We start from the raw sequence: 17,082 nt of genomic DNA on the forward strand, positions 1-17,082 counted from the left end.
TATCAAACATATACAGCAATAATTAAAAGGTTTTTTTTCAATGTAAGCAAGGAGACAATAAAACCTTTAGTTAAGGCTTGACGTTCTTACCTGCTTTGACAGAATAACAAGTCAAATATTCCTTCCTTTACAGCTTTAACCAACCTAGAAGGGTGTGGATCCTTCAGCAGAGGCTTATGTAAGGCAATAAGGTAATAGGTTTCGTTTCTCCCGTGGATACGGGAGAAACGAGAGAGAGACAGAGGCTTAACAATCTCTTTATTAGACCATTTGTCTTTCTACCTCCAACCATACAATTATTTTACAAAAAACACATTTCATAAATTACATTCTACAAATTTAAAATCAACATTTCATTTTCTCCAATTTGACAAAAAACTCCCCCCACTGACCAAATTTCAGAAAACATTACAATGTCGTTTACCAATTTATAATATGTATACTCTATCTTAATTCTAGCTGTTGTCATCCCTTTTTTGTATCATGATCTCAGCATTTATTGAACCAATCCCCAACGTTTTATTTTTCCTAGTTTTCCAGATAGACAATTTTGCAGACCCAACAAAAAATTCAGTAAACATTTCTTCCTCCTTTCCTGAAAATTATATTTTGGTCCACTTATAAAATTTTGATAAGAAAAATGTTCTCCAAACTTTATAAAACTAATTAAATAAAATTAAAAACTCCCTTCAACCTAAAACAATCAATAAATAACCATCTAACCATTTCTTCTAAACCATAAAGTAAACACTCTGTCACCACTGCTGGATTCAGGTGTGTTTTTTCGTAGCTATAGCCCCGGACAACAATCTCCACTGCAAGTCTGCAGTATGCTTTTCAACAGGCAACTTATAAAGAGACCTCCAGCATGCTATAAAGTTTGTCCCAAACACTTCTGAACACCTCCAAGTCTTCACTCCTCTTAACAGAGTCTGATGAGTAACTTTTACACACGTTATATATAGTTCCCTTTCGTTCAGTCACTACGACGTAATGTTAGTGACTAACGAATGGGGGTTTCACTTAGAAGCCAATTACCTTCGAGGAGTCTAACAGCGCCCAATGGCAGTGCCAATGCCATTGGCATGCGGAATTTGCATGCGTAACTCCGCCCCACAGCGTGGGTATATAAGGAAGTACGCTGGCAATATCGCATTATGTTTCTGCTTTGGAGCCAAGAGTATCTCTTCACTCCTTCAAGCCTGCTAACTGAATCTTTGTCAGCCTTCGAGACGAGCAGCTTTCCAGTGGCGTTGGTGTTGACGGCGTGTTCCAGCGAGCGCATACTTCCTGCCTGCTGATCTGCGCAGTGGTCTGCTAGACAGCTGGTGTGTGTTCCCTAGGCGCTTCGGCGTCACTGCGAGGCTTTCCTCTCATAAAAGAGCTTACACGTGGCATGCCCTTTTCAGGATGTCTCGCCCGTGTACTTCTGGGTGCGGCCGGTTGCTTTCATCTTCCGATGGGCACAAACACTGCCTGGTATGCTTGGGCATTCAGCATGCTCAGGCACCGTTTGTGGATGCGTCATGTTCCCTCTGCGGGAACATGACCATCGCGGTGCTGCGGTCCAGACTCGATAATCTTCGTAAAGAAGTGAGAGTCCCCTCTGCCACACCCCAATCTACCGTCTCCACGAGAGGCGGTACTTTGGCTGGTGGCCAGGGTGACCTGAGGGTGACGGTGTGGAACAAAACCGAGATGCTCATGCCTCGGGCCACACCCCCCTCTAGCGCACCGCAACCCGCGAGTGTTCAGGCGGAGATCGCGGGCCCGGCTCTGGCGCCCCCGCACATCTCGTTTTGCGCTCCGGAGGATGATGCAATGTCGGTCGCCGCATCACAAGGTGGGCTAGAGTCCTCCGAGGATGATGACTCGGCTGTGCTGCCACCTTCAGGCGCGCCAGCATTGCCCGAGTCGGACCCGGAGCTGACAGCCATGCTGTCTCGGGCAGCCGCAAGTCTTGGGATAGAGTGGAACCCTCTGCCCTGTCCTGAGCGCTTGCGGTTGGATGATTGGTTTTTGGGGGCGCCGCGCGCTGGCACCCGTCAGTCCCCGCCCCCAATACCTTTCTTCCCCGAGCAGCATGACGAGGTTGCGCGGTCCTGGAAGTCCCCGTTGTCTTCCTGCGGCCGTTCGGCGACTTCTTCCGCCTTCTCCACTCTTGATGGGGCCACGGCCAACGGGTACACTGGGGTCCCCCCAGTCGAACATTCTGTTGCGATGCAACTGTGTCCTCAGAGCGCTTCGACCTGGCGTGGTGATCCTAAGCACCCCTCCAAAGCCATGTCGTTTCACATCAACCTTAGTGGCGAAAACGTACAGAGCTGCGGGGCAGGCTGCTGCCTCTTTGCATGCCATGGCCATCCTTCAGGTCTACCAGGCCAGGATGCTCAAGGACATGCACGAGGGTGGAGCTGATGAGCTCATGCTACGCCTCCCACGTCCGGGCTGGTAACGCTGCCTCGCTGCCCCACCCTGGGTACGTCTGTGGTCCGAATGACCCCGCTGGTGCAGTTCCTGGGAGCCTGGCTTCAGCTTCCGGGACTGTCCCGCTGGGTCGCGAAGACCGTCAGGCTACACGATTCAGTTTGCGCAGGCTCCTCCCCGCTTCCGGGGAGTCCGCTGCACTATGATCGGGGCCAATGCCCCCTGTCATGCGTGCGGAGATTGCCACCCTACTGGCGAAGGGTGCGATCGAGCCTGTCCCTCCAGCCGAGATGAGGTCCGGCTTCTACAGAACCTACTTCATTGTACCCAAGAAAACCGGTGGGTTACGACCGATCCTGGACCTGCGCGTCCTGAACCGATACCTTCACAGGCTTCCGTTCAGGATGTTGACAGCAAAACGCCTTTTCGAATGCGTTCGTCCAGCGGATTGGTTTGCAGCGATCGACCTGAAGGACGCCTACTTCCATGTCTCCATCCTACCTCGACACAGACCGTTCCTACGGTTTGCTTTCGAGGGTCGAGGATATATCCGTACGCGATCCTTCCATTCGGGCTAGCTCTGTCCCCTCGCGTCTTCACGAAGATTGTCGAGGCAGCCCTTGCGCCTCTCCGGCAGCACAGGGTTTGCATCCTGAACCACCTCGACGACTGGCTCATAATGAGTCACTCTCGAGCGCAGGTTTGCGAACACAGAGACCTAGTGCTCCAGCAGTTAGCCCGTCTGGGCCTTCGGGTCAACTGGGAGAAGAGCAAACTTTGCCCCGTGCAGAGGATCTCTTTTCTCGGTATGGATATCGACTCGGTCGCCATGTGCGCGCAGCTTACGAGCGAGCGCGCGCAGTCTCTGCTGATTTGCCTCCGTCAAATCGAGAGCAAGAGTGCGGTTCCACTGAAACTGTTTCAGAGGCTCCTGGGGCATATGGCATCTGCAGCCGCGGTGACGCCGCTCGGATTGCTACATATGAGACCGCTTCAGCATTGGCTTCGCGATCGAGTCCCGAGATGGGCAGGGCGGTCTGGCACGCTCCGGGTCCTAGTAACTCCGGCCTGCCTTCAGACGCTCACCCCATGGTCGAACCTCAGTTTTCTACGGGCTGGTGTGCCCTTAGAATGAGTTTCCAGGCATGTTGTTGTGTCAACGGATGCCTCCGCCACGGGTTGGGGTGCCATGTGCAACAGACATGCTGCCGTGGGCTCCTGGACAGGTTGACTATTTTATGTTGATAATGAACAGGCTGCGATGTCAAGTTCGCAATGCTGGAATATGTTTGCGTGCATGAGGCGCCCATGCGAATGAGCAGAGGAACCATAAAATACTCCGTCATTTTGGTCATACAGATAATCGTTCAAAATTGCAAAATGTTTATTTACATTGGGCTATTATAAAATAAAGAAAACAAGATGTGCTTTCTGTCGTCTGGTTTCCTTTCCGTGAACTTGTTCGAGGAGCGCCGCGCCTCACAAAAATCAACCAAACTCAGCAGCACAGTCGCAGTTTTTCTTTCTTTTTGTTAATCTGTTAATTATTTAAGTCAAATATATTTCGCTTATTTATTCCTTTTATATAGGCCTATAGACTGATTTTATTAAACACATTTTTTTTTTTTTATGTAATTCCATTTTTTTTAAGTCTCGCGACCCAGGGTTTGAAAACCACTGGCCTAGACCGAACTGCAGCACAAACGTGGCGGGACGTGGGAACTGAGCGATTGCTAATGAGCTTCTATCTCTTGGACTTTATGTTGTTGTTTTTATGTTTATATGTGGCAGTCCAAGTCCAAGTATCTAAGTTAGATATACTTGGACTTGGACTGCCACATATAAACATAAAAACAACAAAATAAATTAGATAATCTAACCAAAATTTAATTGAGAGAAAAGTTTCCACACTTAATTGTAACGTAACCCATTTAATCACTCAAATGTTGTAGCCACATGCTGTCAGTAAAATGTGTATTTTGAACTTGTAGCCTATTTATCCCAGAATAGAATAGTCTTTTTAGTCAAGACCACCACTGAAATAAGTTTGTATTTTTAAAGAATCATGTGTAAAACGTTTTTGTAGCACGTGTACATTATGTAATTGCATATTCCGTTTGAATAGCACTTACATTTAGTTTTATTTTGCTTTTTTGTTTTGTGTTTTTACCAAAACATTAATAAATAAATAAATAAATAAAAGTTTAGCAATTTTGTACAAAGCAACATTTAGTTTCACCAGGCCTGTTACAAGTTACAGGAGTAGACATGCTCTGTACACACATACACACACAAATACATGATCGCACACGATTTCTTTTTAAAGTAGACAACATGATAATCTTTAAATCTAATGAAGTCCTTACCTCGACAGAAATACAGCTCAAATGTTATTAACGTTACAGCTTTGCCTCAAAGAACAGCGGTGTGGATCTATTACAGAGGTTAAATCACTTGTATAGTGGAGAAATACGTTTCATTTCTCTTGAATTGTATACTTCATGGTTTTCAGCACGTAAACAAAATAGGCGTGTGTTCTGTCTCGAAGAAGAGAGAGATAAAGAAACTGTGTGAGAAAGATAAATAAAATACATAAAATGTTTTTTTTTTTTTTCCCATATGAGCGACCGGTTACCATTATTGAACTGTTATTATTAAACTTATACATTTACAATGTTTTAGTTGTAGACAAAAAAATAAATAAAGCCCTGTTAACTCATCACAGCTGAAGGATTCTCAATAGCAATCTGTGTGTGTTACTGTAAGAAGCAACTGTTCATCTATGTTGTTTTATTCATGTCATTTTGTTTTTAATATATTATATCACTTACTGTTTCCTTTATATATTGTTGTGTCCTGTGGTTTGAAGGGATGTTTGTTAGAGATAAGAGAATGTCTCTTTTTCAAGGTTTTAAACATCACAGGACGATGTTATGAAGCAATCATTTTCATTCCATTGATATAATAACACTTACTGGATTTGTACTGGTCTGAGTCTGAGCATTAAAACATACGCAAGATTATTCAATAAACTCTCAGGCTGATAGAAGGCATTAGAGCTTTATATACCAGAGTTTTGGATACCAGACAAGACTTGCTTTTAGACACTAGACAAAACTGATAAATAAATATTTTGACAAATTAGTTAAATTATTTAATACTGAAATGAATTAAATGACAGGATTTCAGTCAAAGAAACACATCTAAATTACAATATACAGTTCTCTAAATTATACATAAGCCTGTATTTTTCTAATGACAAATAGCAATAAACTATTCATTTAAATTAAAATGACTTAACATAATTGGCCTATATGTTATGCTAAATAATAAAGATGTCTGAATGAGCATCTAATTCGTGGAATTATAAAATAATGATTCCAGACATTATATTCTAAAAAGAAACAATAAAAGCAACATAAAAGCATTGTAAAAGCAACGGGGACTACATATGAAAAACAGCCAAATCTGGCACATTTACATGATGGACTTGAGTTCTCACGTTAATTAATGTGCAGTGTCCCTTTTAAAATAAAATCATGCCACTGGGAGTTTTCTGAACAATTTCTTATCAGGACTTCTGACCTCAAGGGTCTCACAATAACATTTCACTTCAAAATAAAAACAGCCATCATTCAAATCTAAATCAATACTTTGTCTACAAATCCCTATTAAATAATACATAAAAACCTTTAATGTCCAACGTAAAGTAAATGTACAGATCAGTTTTCTAATGACAAAAATAGATAATTTTCCTCAAAAATGCTGATTTTCAGATTATTAGATTATGATTAATAAGAGTATAACCAATTTAGTGAGGAAAAAGTGGTGGAAATGTACCCTGCAGGCCTACTGTATACACACCATATACTGACCTTTTGCATTTGTGAATAGTTCAGGTAATTTGTGAAATAAATTCTGTTTTTAGTCTTTTTCCTGCTCTATGATCCTGACAGATGAACCCACAGCAAAAAAAGCAGGGTATAAGGGTTCAGTGAAAGTGGTCTGGACTCTGTGAAGGAGAGTCATTGTGTCAGAGATGCTGTAGAAGGACAGAGTTCCTGCTCTGTGATCCAGATACACTCCTATTCTAGAGGAGCGGACAGCAGGGATTGAGACTTGGTCTTTAGCATGCATGAAACTGAAATTATTCTGACAATAGCCCAATCTCCAGGATATTTTGTTGAATCCAAGTCTACAGTCATTATTGTTTCCTTTACGCCTCATTCTCTTGTAACAAACGGCTACAGCCCAACTGTTCCCACTGCACTCGACCTCCCAGTAACAGCGACCGGACAAACCCTCTCGACACAAGATGTATTGGAACTTATCAAATCGCTCTGGGTGATCAGGATATTGCTGATCTTTATCTGAATATGAAACTTTTCTGTTCTCTTCAGACAGTTTGAGGCTTTTGTGTGCAGTCTTTAGATCCAAATGAAGTTCACAGAAATCTGAGGAGGAATGAACAACATTATTGAATAAAGTAAACTTTGGTTCCAAAATGGTCACACTGTAACAGATCATATCCACTGATACTTATCAATTAATGAGTGTTTGCCTTGAAAAAAAAACAAACAGTTCAACTTACACTGCAAAAAATTATTTGGGGTCTTTTCAACATGGACATTTGACACTGAAGAGACAAAAAAAGTGTTTAGTTAATTTGTTGGTTAAAGAGTATTAATGACAAAATAACATATCAAAAGTTTCAGACCATCTCGAGATATATTGGCAGTTTGTTGTTGACAGACGTCCTTCAAAACCTCTTTAAACGCTGCGATTGAAATGTCTTTAAAAGACAGATGAGTGTGTTGAGTGAAGCTGGGAACGTCTTCAAATGTGGGTAAAACACACACAGACTGACAGCTCTGAAATTAGACAAGTATTTTGTCTAGCATTATTTGTGAAACATGAGACACTTTTTTCCATTCAATAAGAGAGAAAAGCATGCATCTATGGTGATATGCTGTGATGTGGAAGGTTAACACACAGATACGACAATAATAAAAACTTGTATTACCTTCAGACACTGGATCTGATCTTCAGTGATCAGAAGTTTGTCAATCTCTGCTTGTCTTTTTCTGAGTTCTGTCAGCTCTTGATCCAGATGTTTGTGAAGTTCCTCTGCTCGATCTATCTGAGTCTTCTCCTGAGCTCTGATCTGCTCTTTAATCTCAGAGCGTTTCTTCTCAAGAGAGCAGATGAGCTCAGTGAAGACCTTCTCAATGTCCTCCATGGTCTCTAGCGCTGAACTCTGTCAGAGACACAAAGATCAGATCATGAAGATCATTGTTATGACTCAAAATAATGCAGGTACTCTAAAAAAAAGATGGTTCTTTAAAGGTTATTTACACGTAACAGTTTTATTTAGAACTGTATCATCCTGAAGAACCCTTTATATGCTGAAATGGTTCTTTGTGTTAAAGTTTAGGGTTCCTTTTTCCCAGCTTATTGTTTTTCAAATCTCTAAATGTCAAAAAATTATGATTTTATGGTCACACTCTCAGGTAAATTATTTCTTTCTTAAAGTCAATACATTTAAAAAAAAATCTCTTTTTAGTTTAAAGTGTGAGTAGCTCTGTTCAGTTAAGGATACTCATCTCTTCTCCACAAAGTAAGTAACAGAGATTTTGAATTTATTTTTCATATTGTTACAGTGACATATCACATACTGTACATTTTTTGCTAATTTTGGCCTTCATAAACATAATTGTTTTTACATTGAACTGGAAGAGATACACTGTAACTCTAAACTCAATTGTATATTTCAGATGCTGTCAAGTACCATAACCTCATCATCTGCGGAGAGAAACACACTCAGAGCATTATGAAGGACATAAACACATCACAGAGGATTGTGAAGATATTTCACTGGAACTTGGTCTTCATTACTTCTATATCATGTTCTGTGTCAATTGTTATTTATTAATGTATTTGTTAAAGCACTGTCATTTTTGCTACAATTTGCCACGTCACTTAAAAATGAAAGTACCCATTGACACCAAATGCTGTTTTTTTTTTTTTTTTTTTCAAAAAGAACATTGAGAATTGTATGTTACAATTCTTATAGCAGTTTTTAAAAACATTTTTGGAGCTCAAAACAGATTGGTCATCGTGCACTTTAATTGAATTTAAAATATCGACTTTTTGTGTGTCAAACTAATTTTAAAACTAAAGAACACAAAGAAACATACTTTAAGAAGCTTCACAGCTTCACCGAGTTCCCGCTGACCTCTCTCTCGCTCCTGGATCAGCTTCTGACACGCCACATTTATCTCCTTTATCTCTTCCTGAGGATGGATTTGTTAACATAACAAATAATAAAATAATAGGCAAAAACAGACACAAAACCTTTCCAGTCTGCTACAGGGGCGTAATAAGGTGAATCAAAATTACAGCCTATAAATCCAAGCAATGTAATAATAATAATAATAAAATATTTTTTATTATTGTTGATAGTACCTTTTTACTAGTCCATTTTGAATCCACAGACACCACACTGTGTCCTTTATGATTGTCAGTACACAAACAACAAATGCATTGACGATCATCCTGGCAGTAAATCTCCAGAAGTTTTCCATGACTGAGGCAAATGTTCTCCTGAATGTGTCTGGAAGCTTGGATTAGTTTGTGCTTCATAAACACAGGAGATTCATAGTGAAGCTGCAGGTGAGTTTGACAGAAGGAGGCCAAGCACTGCAGACAGGACTTTACAGCTCTGTTCTTCTCTGTAGTGCAAACATCACACTCCACAGCAGCCGTTTGTAGGGACGTCTTCTGCAGCGTCTCCATCATCTCAGCTATCAGAGTGTTCTTCTTCAGTAGAGGTCTCTGACTGAAGCTCTCTCTGCATTGGGGACAGCGGTACGGCGGCCCCTGCTCCTTCTGGCCCCAGCAGTCAGTAATACAGCTCATACAGTAACTGTGTCCACAGGGAATCGTCACCGGCTCCTTCAGCCGATCCAAACAGACGGGACAGCTGAACTGATCCACACACTGACTCGCTGCAGATTCAGACATTTCTTTGCAGACAGACTATACCTCAAATAGAAACTGCTCTGCCAGAAGTAAATCATTAAAGAAGGTATAAATAAACATGTTGAGCTAATAAAAGAGCATGTGTACAAATCTACAAAATCCTTACAGTTTTGTGTATTAAGATAAAAATAGTAAGCTAAATATTTAACCAAAATAATAAACATATGATGACATGCAGATTAACATAGAACAGAGAAATAGTTAAATGCTCTTTTTTCAATGCAAGCAAGGAGACCTTTAGTTAAGGAATGATGTTCTTACCTGCTTTGACAGAATAACAAGTCAAATATTCCCTTGTTTACAGCTTTAACCAAACTAGTGGATCCTTCAGCAGAGGCTCGTGTAGCAGAGAAATAGGTTTCGTTTCTCTCTTCAGAGAGAGAGAGAGAGGGAGAGAGGAGAGAGAGAGAGAGAGAGAGAGAGAGAGAGAGAGAGAGAGAGAGAGAGAGAGAGAGAGAGAGATTGTTTGTGTGAAACTGTGACTTTGCAGTTTTGATGCTCTACTCTCTGTAGGCCTACTTTGCGTAAAATCATAGCATATCTCTCTTGACACCAATAATCAGACTAGTTTAATGGTTTGTAAGAGTTTACATAATATTTTATTTCTGGTTTGTTTCTTTATAACATAAAGAAAATGTGTTTCTGTGTTTGAACTGCTTCTAACACACTTCCAGCAAACTGTGCATGTGTGTTGTACAATGTCAATGTCACAATGTCATTGGCATCAAATCTTTTCAGAAATCATTTATTGTTTTGTGATGCTTCTTGATTATAAGAACAGCAGGTTTTCACTCTCATTCAGCTGCTGTGGAGAAACACACCAATCACACAATCTCACATAGATCACAGATAATTGAGACAAAATATTTTCTTAAAAAGTCACATTTTCATCAAAATATCACTAGAATGTTAACACATAATGCACAATTTCATTACATTTTTAAGTTATTTGATCAAAATTACAACATTATATACTAAAGAAAAGCAGAAATTTTAAGATGAATCTGAAACAAATAATTCTACTGATAGAAGGTGTATGTTAAAACTGCCTCTTTGAAAAGGTTTCAAACAGTAAAAATTTAGCAAAATCAAAGTCACACCACATTCTGACGTTAACTCAGTCATCTAAATGGTAAATAAATGCGGCTCAATGTACTGTGTTAATATGAAGGAATTTTCAGTATTGATTTTTCACAGATGTCTTATCATATTTTGAATTACACATTGCATTTTAGGGTTAAAGTGACAAGATGCTGCGTCACCGCTGTGGGAACGTCTCTGTCTGATTGCATTGTGAAGCACGCATGGAATCAGTCCAATGGAGTGACAGAACGTCACAGGCAGGTGACATCATTGACCAGGAAACTATAAAGCACCCCCGCACCAAACACTGTTAGCTTCTGAAAAGACTGAAGAAAGACGATCACGGGTTTGCAGGAAGTATGGCAGGGCAACGCAGCGTCTTGTTCCCTCTTCAGCAAAACTAAGGTTACATACGTAACCGAGACGTTCCCTTTCAAGGGAACTCGTGCCGCGTCATCGCTGTGGGAACGCAATACCCACATCACCATAGGAGCCAGATGCCCGTCCATGTGAACATTGTGCACTAAGAAGCAAGCACCTATGTCCCCGGTGTAGAGCTGAGGTCAAGTTCTTAGAATCTCACAGAAGTGTGCAAGGACCACCCCGCCGCATCACACTTCTTGTAGGGAAACCCCTGACAATAAAGCTTTAGAAGCAGCTATACTCCTTGTAGAGTGGGCCCGTACAGCCAAAGGTGAAGGCTGACCAGCCGCCTCACAAGCAAGTGAAATGGCTTCGACCACCCACTTTTATTTTCACATTTATTTCTACATTTATCTATTTCCTCATTTCTTTGTCTGTATGGTAATGAGGGGCCGTGTTTTACCTCGGCAATCGAGCTCAGAGTGGCAGTGCTGAAGCTTTGAGGAACATGATAACATGATAAAGTCATAATCGTTTGATCTTATGAATGCCTTACAGACAGAAATACAACTCAAATAATATTAGCTTTACAGTCAGCTTTGCCCCAAAGAACAGCAAGGTTGAATTTCTCTTGAATTCACTTCCTGGCTTTTAGCCCAAAACAATGGGTGCGTGTTCTTCTGTTTCTCAAGAGAGAGAGAGAAAGATAAATAAACATTTTTATTTGTCCCATACGACTGCTTAACATTATTTAACTGTTATTAACACTAGAACCGCACATTAAACTTGCACATTTACAATGTTTAGTTCTAGAAGTTCTTGATTTAAAAATATGTAAAACTGCTCTGCCTCTCCCTAATCTGCTCAGAGAGCAGCTATCAAACAGCAGGGAAGACAACAACCGTGTGAGTACTGTATCATTTCTCATTTGTTTTTGTAGCTCATTTGCTGGTAGAAAGTTTGTCTGTCTGTTTATGGTATTCATTGACGTGCTGTTATAGTCTTGCGCGGTCTGGGAAGTTCTCGGTTGTTCTCGTTAGACACGCCAGTAAACAAAGTTTCGGCGGGGCGTAGCCAGCTGTATTCAATAATGACACTTAGAGTGTGTATAAATAGAGTGGTACTCTGCGGCAGCCCTCGTGTGAAGCCCTCATCGTGTGAAGACCAAAGAGTGTAAAGACCATTCAACTCTACTCTGCACAACTCCACTCGAGCAAGGACACCGACAAGGCCCTTGAGCATAGCTGTCCTTCTACTTTGTCCACTTTTGTGTTTTGCTTGTTTTCATCTGTTTATTTCTCTGAACCATTTTCACTATGTGCTTTCAAATCTCTACTATTACCACATACACCCGTAAATCACGCTCTGTACATTCTAGACGCCGTAATCCTAATAATCTGCGTAGTGTACCTATTTCCTCTACTACATTAATGTCCATTCCAATTGGTCTCTGGAACTGCCAGTTTGCTGTAAACAAAGCAGACTTTATTTCATCTATTTCCACTCATTCACATCTCAGTCTCATGGCCCTAACTGAGACCTGGATCAAATCAGAAGACACTGCCACTCCTGCGGCCCTCTCTACTAATTTCACTTTTTCACACACCCCTCGCTCATTTGGGAGGGGTGGAGGTACTAGTTTGCTCATCTCAAATGATTGGAAATTTTGGCAACAGTTCATTTGAATCACACCCAATCACTATCACTCACCCTGCTAAAATCCATGTTATTTATCGCCCTCCAGGTCAACTGGGTAACTTCTTGGAGGAATTGGATACATTACTCTCTCACTTCCCTGAGGATGGCACTCCTCTGGTACTGCTCGGTGACTTCAAAACCCACCTTGATAAACCCCAGGCTGCAGACTTCACCACTCTTCTGACCTCATTTGACCTTAAGCGAGAAACTACTCATTTGACCTTAAGCGAGTATCTACTACAGCTACTCACAAATCAGGTAACCATTTGGACCTTATCTACACACTCTACTGCTCCACAGACAACACTTTAGTTACTCCATTGCACACCTCAGATCACTTTCTCATCACTCTTAACCTCCTACTGACTCCTGACACAACACACACTCCTCCGCAGATCACCTTTCGGAGTAATCCATGCTCGCTCTCTCCCTCTCGTCTATCCACTATGGTTTCATCCTCACTCCCTCCACCTGCTCAGTTCTCAGCACTAGACACTAACAGTGCTACTGACACTCTTTGCTCCACTCTAACATCTTGCTTAGACAACTTCTGCCCCTCTTCATCCAGGCCAGCCCGCACCACCCCCTCTGCCCCTTGGCTGTCTGATGTTCTCTGTGAACATCGCTCTGGACTCCGGGCGGCAGAGAGGAAGTGAAAAAAACTACAAACATTACTGACCTAACCCTGTATCAGTCTCTTCTCGCTTCTTTCTCTGCTAATGTCTCCACTGCTAAAACTACATACTTCCACAACAAAATCAACAACTGCTCTGACTCTCGTGCACTTTTCAAAACATTCTATTTCGCTCCTTTGTCCTCCTCCTCCCCCTCCTTCATCAACTCTTACAGCTGATGACTTTGCATCATTTTTCACAAACAAAACCTCCTCCATCAGCTGCCAATTCTCCACACCACAAACCGACACGCACATCTCAACAACCATCACACACACACTCCCCTCCTTCTATTTTCTCTCCGAAGCAGTTGTCTCCAAACTTATCCTTTCCAGTCATCCCACTACCTGTTCGCTTGATCCTATCTCCACCCACCTCCTTCAGGCCATTTCTTCTTCTGTTACTCCTGCACTCACATACATTGTACACACCTCTCTTCACACCGGGACCTTCGCCACAGCATTTAAGCAGGCTCAGGTTACCCCGATGCTTAAGAAACCCTCTCTGAACCCAGCACTTTTAGAAAACTACAGACCGGTATCCCTTCTGCCTTTCATTGCAAAGACACTTGAGCGAGTTGTGTTTAATCAGCTCTCTTCATTTCTTGAACAGAACAACCTCCTGGAAATCAACCGATCAGGCTTCAAAAGCAGCTACTCAACTGAGACTGCCCTGCTCTCGGTTACGGAGGCACTGAGACAGGCAAAAGCAGCTTCCAAATCCACAGTACTTATCTTACTGGATTTGTCTGCTGCTTTTGACACAGTTAACCACCAGATCCTCCTGTCAACTCTCATGAAGATGGGCATCTCAGGAACCGCTCTCCAGTGGTTCATGTCTTACCTCTCAGGTAGGTCCTTCAGGGTGTCATGGAGAGGTGAAGTGTCTAAGTCACATCATTTAGCTACTGGAGTTCCCCAGGGCTCAGTGCTTGGACCACTTCTCTTCTCCATCTACATGTCATCACTGGGATCTGTCATTCAGAATTATGGCTTTTCCTATCACTGCTATGCCGACGACACTCAACTCTACTTCTCATTTCAACCAGATGATCCGACGGTTGGTGTTCGTATCGCTGCCTGTCTAACAGACATTTCTGCCTAGATGAAGGAACATCACCTGCAACTCAACCTTGCAAAGACAGAACTGCTTGTGGTCTCAGCCAACCCAGCACTTCACCACAATCTCTCCATTCTGCTAGGTTCATCAACCATAACTCCATCCAGGACAGCCAGGAACCTTGGAGTTGTGATTGATGATCAGCTAAAATTCACTGACCACATTACTGCAACAACCCAGTCCTGCAGATTTGTGTTATACAACATTAGGAAGATTAGACCCTTCCTATCAGAGCAGGCCACACAACTCCTGGTCCAAGCTCTTGTTCTCTCCAGACTGGACTACTGTAATGCTCTTCTAGCGGGCCTTCCGGCATGCACTATCAAACCCTTGCAACTGATCCAGAATGCAGCGGCGAGGGTGGTTTTTCATGAGCCGAAGAGAGCGCACGTCACACCTCTCCTCATCAGTCTGCACTGGCTACCAATAGCCGCTCGCATCAAATTCAAGGCAATGGTGCTCGCCTACAAAGCAACCACTGGCTCTGCACCAATATACCTAAACTCGCTTGTTCAGACTTACACACCCTCCAGGAGCTTACGTTCTGCCAGTGAACAACGCCTTGTGGTGCCATACCAAAGAGGCATGAAATCGCTCTCACTGACCTTTTCCTGGATCGCCCCCACCTGGTGGAACGACCTGCCTATCTCAATTCGTGCGGCCGAGTCTGTAGCCATTTTCAAAAAACATCTAAAGACACATCTCTTCCAGCAGCACCTGACTAATCAAGAATAGCACTTATCATTCTATTCATTTTATGTCTGTCTAATTAAAAAAAAAAAAAAAAAAACTTCTGTCCTGTGTGTTCTGTGCTAGATTAACTGAGACTTGTTACAGCACTTGCATACTGTTGCCCTTGACTGTTCTAGTTGTTTCTATTGCTCTCATTTGTAAGTCGCTTTGGATAAAAGCATCTGCTAAATGACTAAATGTAAAATACTAAATCAAATATTTCATGTAAATCTATGTGTATTGACAATTTAGTTAAAAGAATAATGACATAAATTAAATGACAAAATCTTAGTCAAAGAAATACATCTAAGCTACGCTATTAAGTTCTCTAAATTATACACAAGCCTGTATTTTTATCTGAACGAATGTCATAATAGTAATAGAATCACAGATTCTTAACCCTCTATGGCATGACTTTTTATTTTTTGGGGAAAAAAATATTTCACCCCATTTTTTGGGAGCTTGGGGGTCCCAGATAATATATCCATCATAAAAAGTGTCGCCCCCCCACCCCTGAACCAGATATGGGTTTGTTGCCTCAGGGCAACACTGTGCCATAAGGGTACTAAAACTCCAAGGTTTTCTACATAGATTTTCAATAGGGAAAACAAGCAATATGTGCATTAGATAAAATTATATTTTGAAAAACATAAAACAATACAAAAACACTACTAATAATTACAACTAACACCTCATGTATTATATTCATACACCAATTAGGCATAACATTATGACCATTGACAGGTGAAGTGAATAACACTGATGATCTCTTCATCACGGCCCCTGTGGGATATATTGGGCAGCAAGTGAACATTTTGTCCCCAAAGTTGATGTGTTAGAAGAAGGAAAAATGGGCAAGCATAAGGATTTGAGCGAGTTTGACAAGGGCCAAAATGTGATGGCTAGACGACTGGGTCAGAGCATCTCCAAGATTGCAGCTCTTGTGGGGTGTTCCTGGTCTGCAGTGGTCAGTATCTATCAAAAGTGCTCCAAGGAAGGAACAGTGGTGAACCAGCAACAGGGTCATGGGCGGCTAAGACTCATTGAGACCCATCAGGGTGCCCATGCTGACCCCTGACCCCGCCCAAAGCACCAACAGTGGCACGTGAGCATCAGAACTGGACCACGGAGCAATGGAAGAAGGTGGTCTGGTCTGATGATCACGTGTTCTTCTACATCACGTGGATGGCCGGGTGCATGTGTGTGGCTAACCTGGGGAACACATGGCACCAGGTGCACTATGGGAAGAAGGTGTGGCGGCGGAGGCAGTGATGCTTTGGGCAATGTTCTGCTGGGGAACCTTGGGTCCTCCATCCATGTGGATGTAAATTTGATATGCACCACCTACCTAAGCATTGTTGCAGTACATGTACACCCTTTCATGGAAACAGTGTTCCCTGGTGGCTGTAGCCTCTTTAACTCTTTCACACTTCCACAAAGCACAAATAATTCAGGAATGGTTTGAGGAGCACAACGAGTTTGAGGTGTTGACTTGGCCTCCAAATTCCCCAGATCTCAATCCAATCGAGCATCTGTGGGATGAGCTGAACAAACAAGTCTAATCCATGGAGGCCCCACCTCACAACTTACAGGACTTAAAGAATCTGCTGCTAACATCTTGGTGCCAGATACCACAGCACACCTTCAGGGGTCTAGTGGAGTCCATGCCTCGATGGCTCAGGGCTGTTTTGGCAGCAAAAGGGGGACCAACACAATATTAGGTCATAATGTTATGCCTGATCGGTGTTAATAATAATAATAAAAAACATAAATGATACTCATAATGCACATTCTTTGAGTTTTCTGAACGTGTAAAAACAAACTTCCCAGGAAGACTTGAATGCACCATATGGTACTAATACTATGATATTGCCTGAACAAAAGTGGTCTAACTGCATAGTGTTGCCCTGAGGCAACAAACAAAAAAACACAGTTTTAGTATATA

General features: G+C 42.1%; 1 protein-coding gene across 1 annotated transcript; it reads right to left on the reverse strand.

The window, feature by feature from the left end:
* Nucleotides 1-5,475: 5,475 nt before the first annotated feature.
* Nucleotides 5,476-9,842, reverse strand: LOC307130875 (E3 ubiquitin/ISG15 ligase TRIM25-like). Its single transcript, XM_079824140.1, has 7 exons — nucleotides 9,730-9,842; nucleotides 8,893-9,488; nucleotides 8,625-8,720; nucleotides 7,451-7,684; nucleotides 7,145-7,298; nucleotides 7,019-7,063; nucleotides 5,476-6,881 (listed from the first exon to the last, which is right to left on the reverse strand). Exons 2-7 carry the CDS (start codon nucleotides 9,448-9,450, stop codon nucleotides 6,352-6,354), a joined length of 1,617 nt encoding a protein of 538 aa, XP_079680266.1. The 5' UTR covers nucleotides 9,451-9,488; nucleotides 9,730-9,842; the 3' UTR covers nucleotides 5,476-6,351.
* Nucleotides 9,843-17,082: the final 7,240 nt, after the last annotated feature.

Source organism: Gobio gobio, assembly GCF_949357685.1.
Source record: "Gobio gobio genome assembly, chromosome: 8".
Classification (NCBI taxonomy): Eukaryota; Metazoa; Chordata; class Actinopteri; order Cypriniformes; family Gobionidae; genus Gobio; species Gobio gobio.

What these genes read in the sequence shown, in the direction of transcription:
- LOC307130875 (XM_079824140.1), bottom strand. Translation starts at nt 9,450, where the DNA reads ATGTCTGAATCTGCAGCGAGTCAGTGTGTGGATCAGTTCAGCTGTCCC. An exon ending in AAGCTGTGAAGCTTCTTAAA is followed by an intron (nt 7,685 to 8,624) that starts GTATGTTTCTTT and finishes TGTCTCTGACAG; the next exon opens with AGTTCAGCGCTAGAGACCAT. An exon ending in ATCAGATCCAGTGTCTGAAG is followed by an intron (nt 7,299 to 7,450) that starts GTAATACAAGTT and finishes GTCTAATTTCAG; the next exon opens with AGCTGTCAGTCTGTGTGTGT.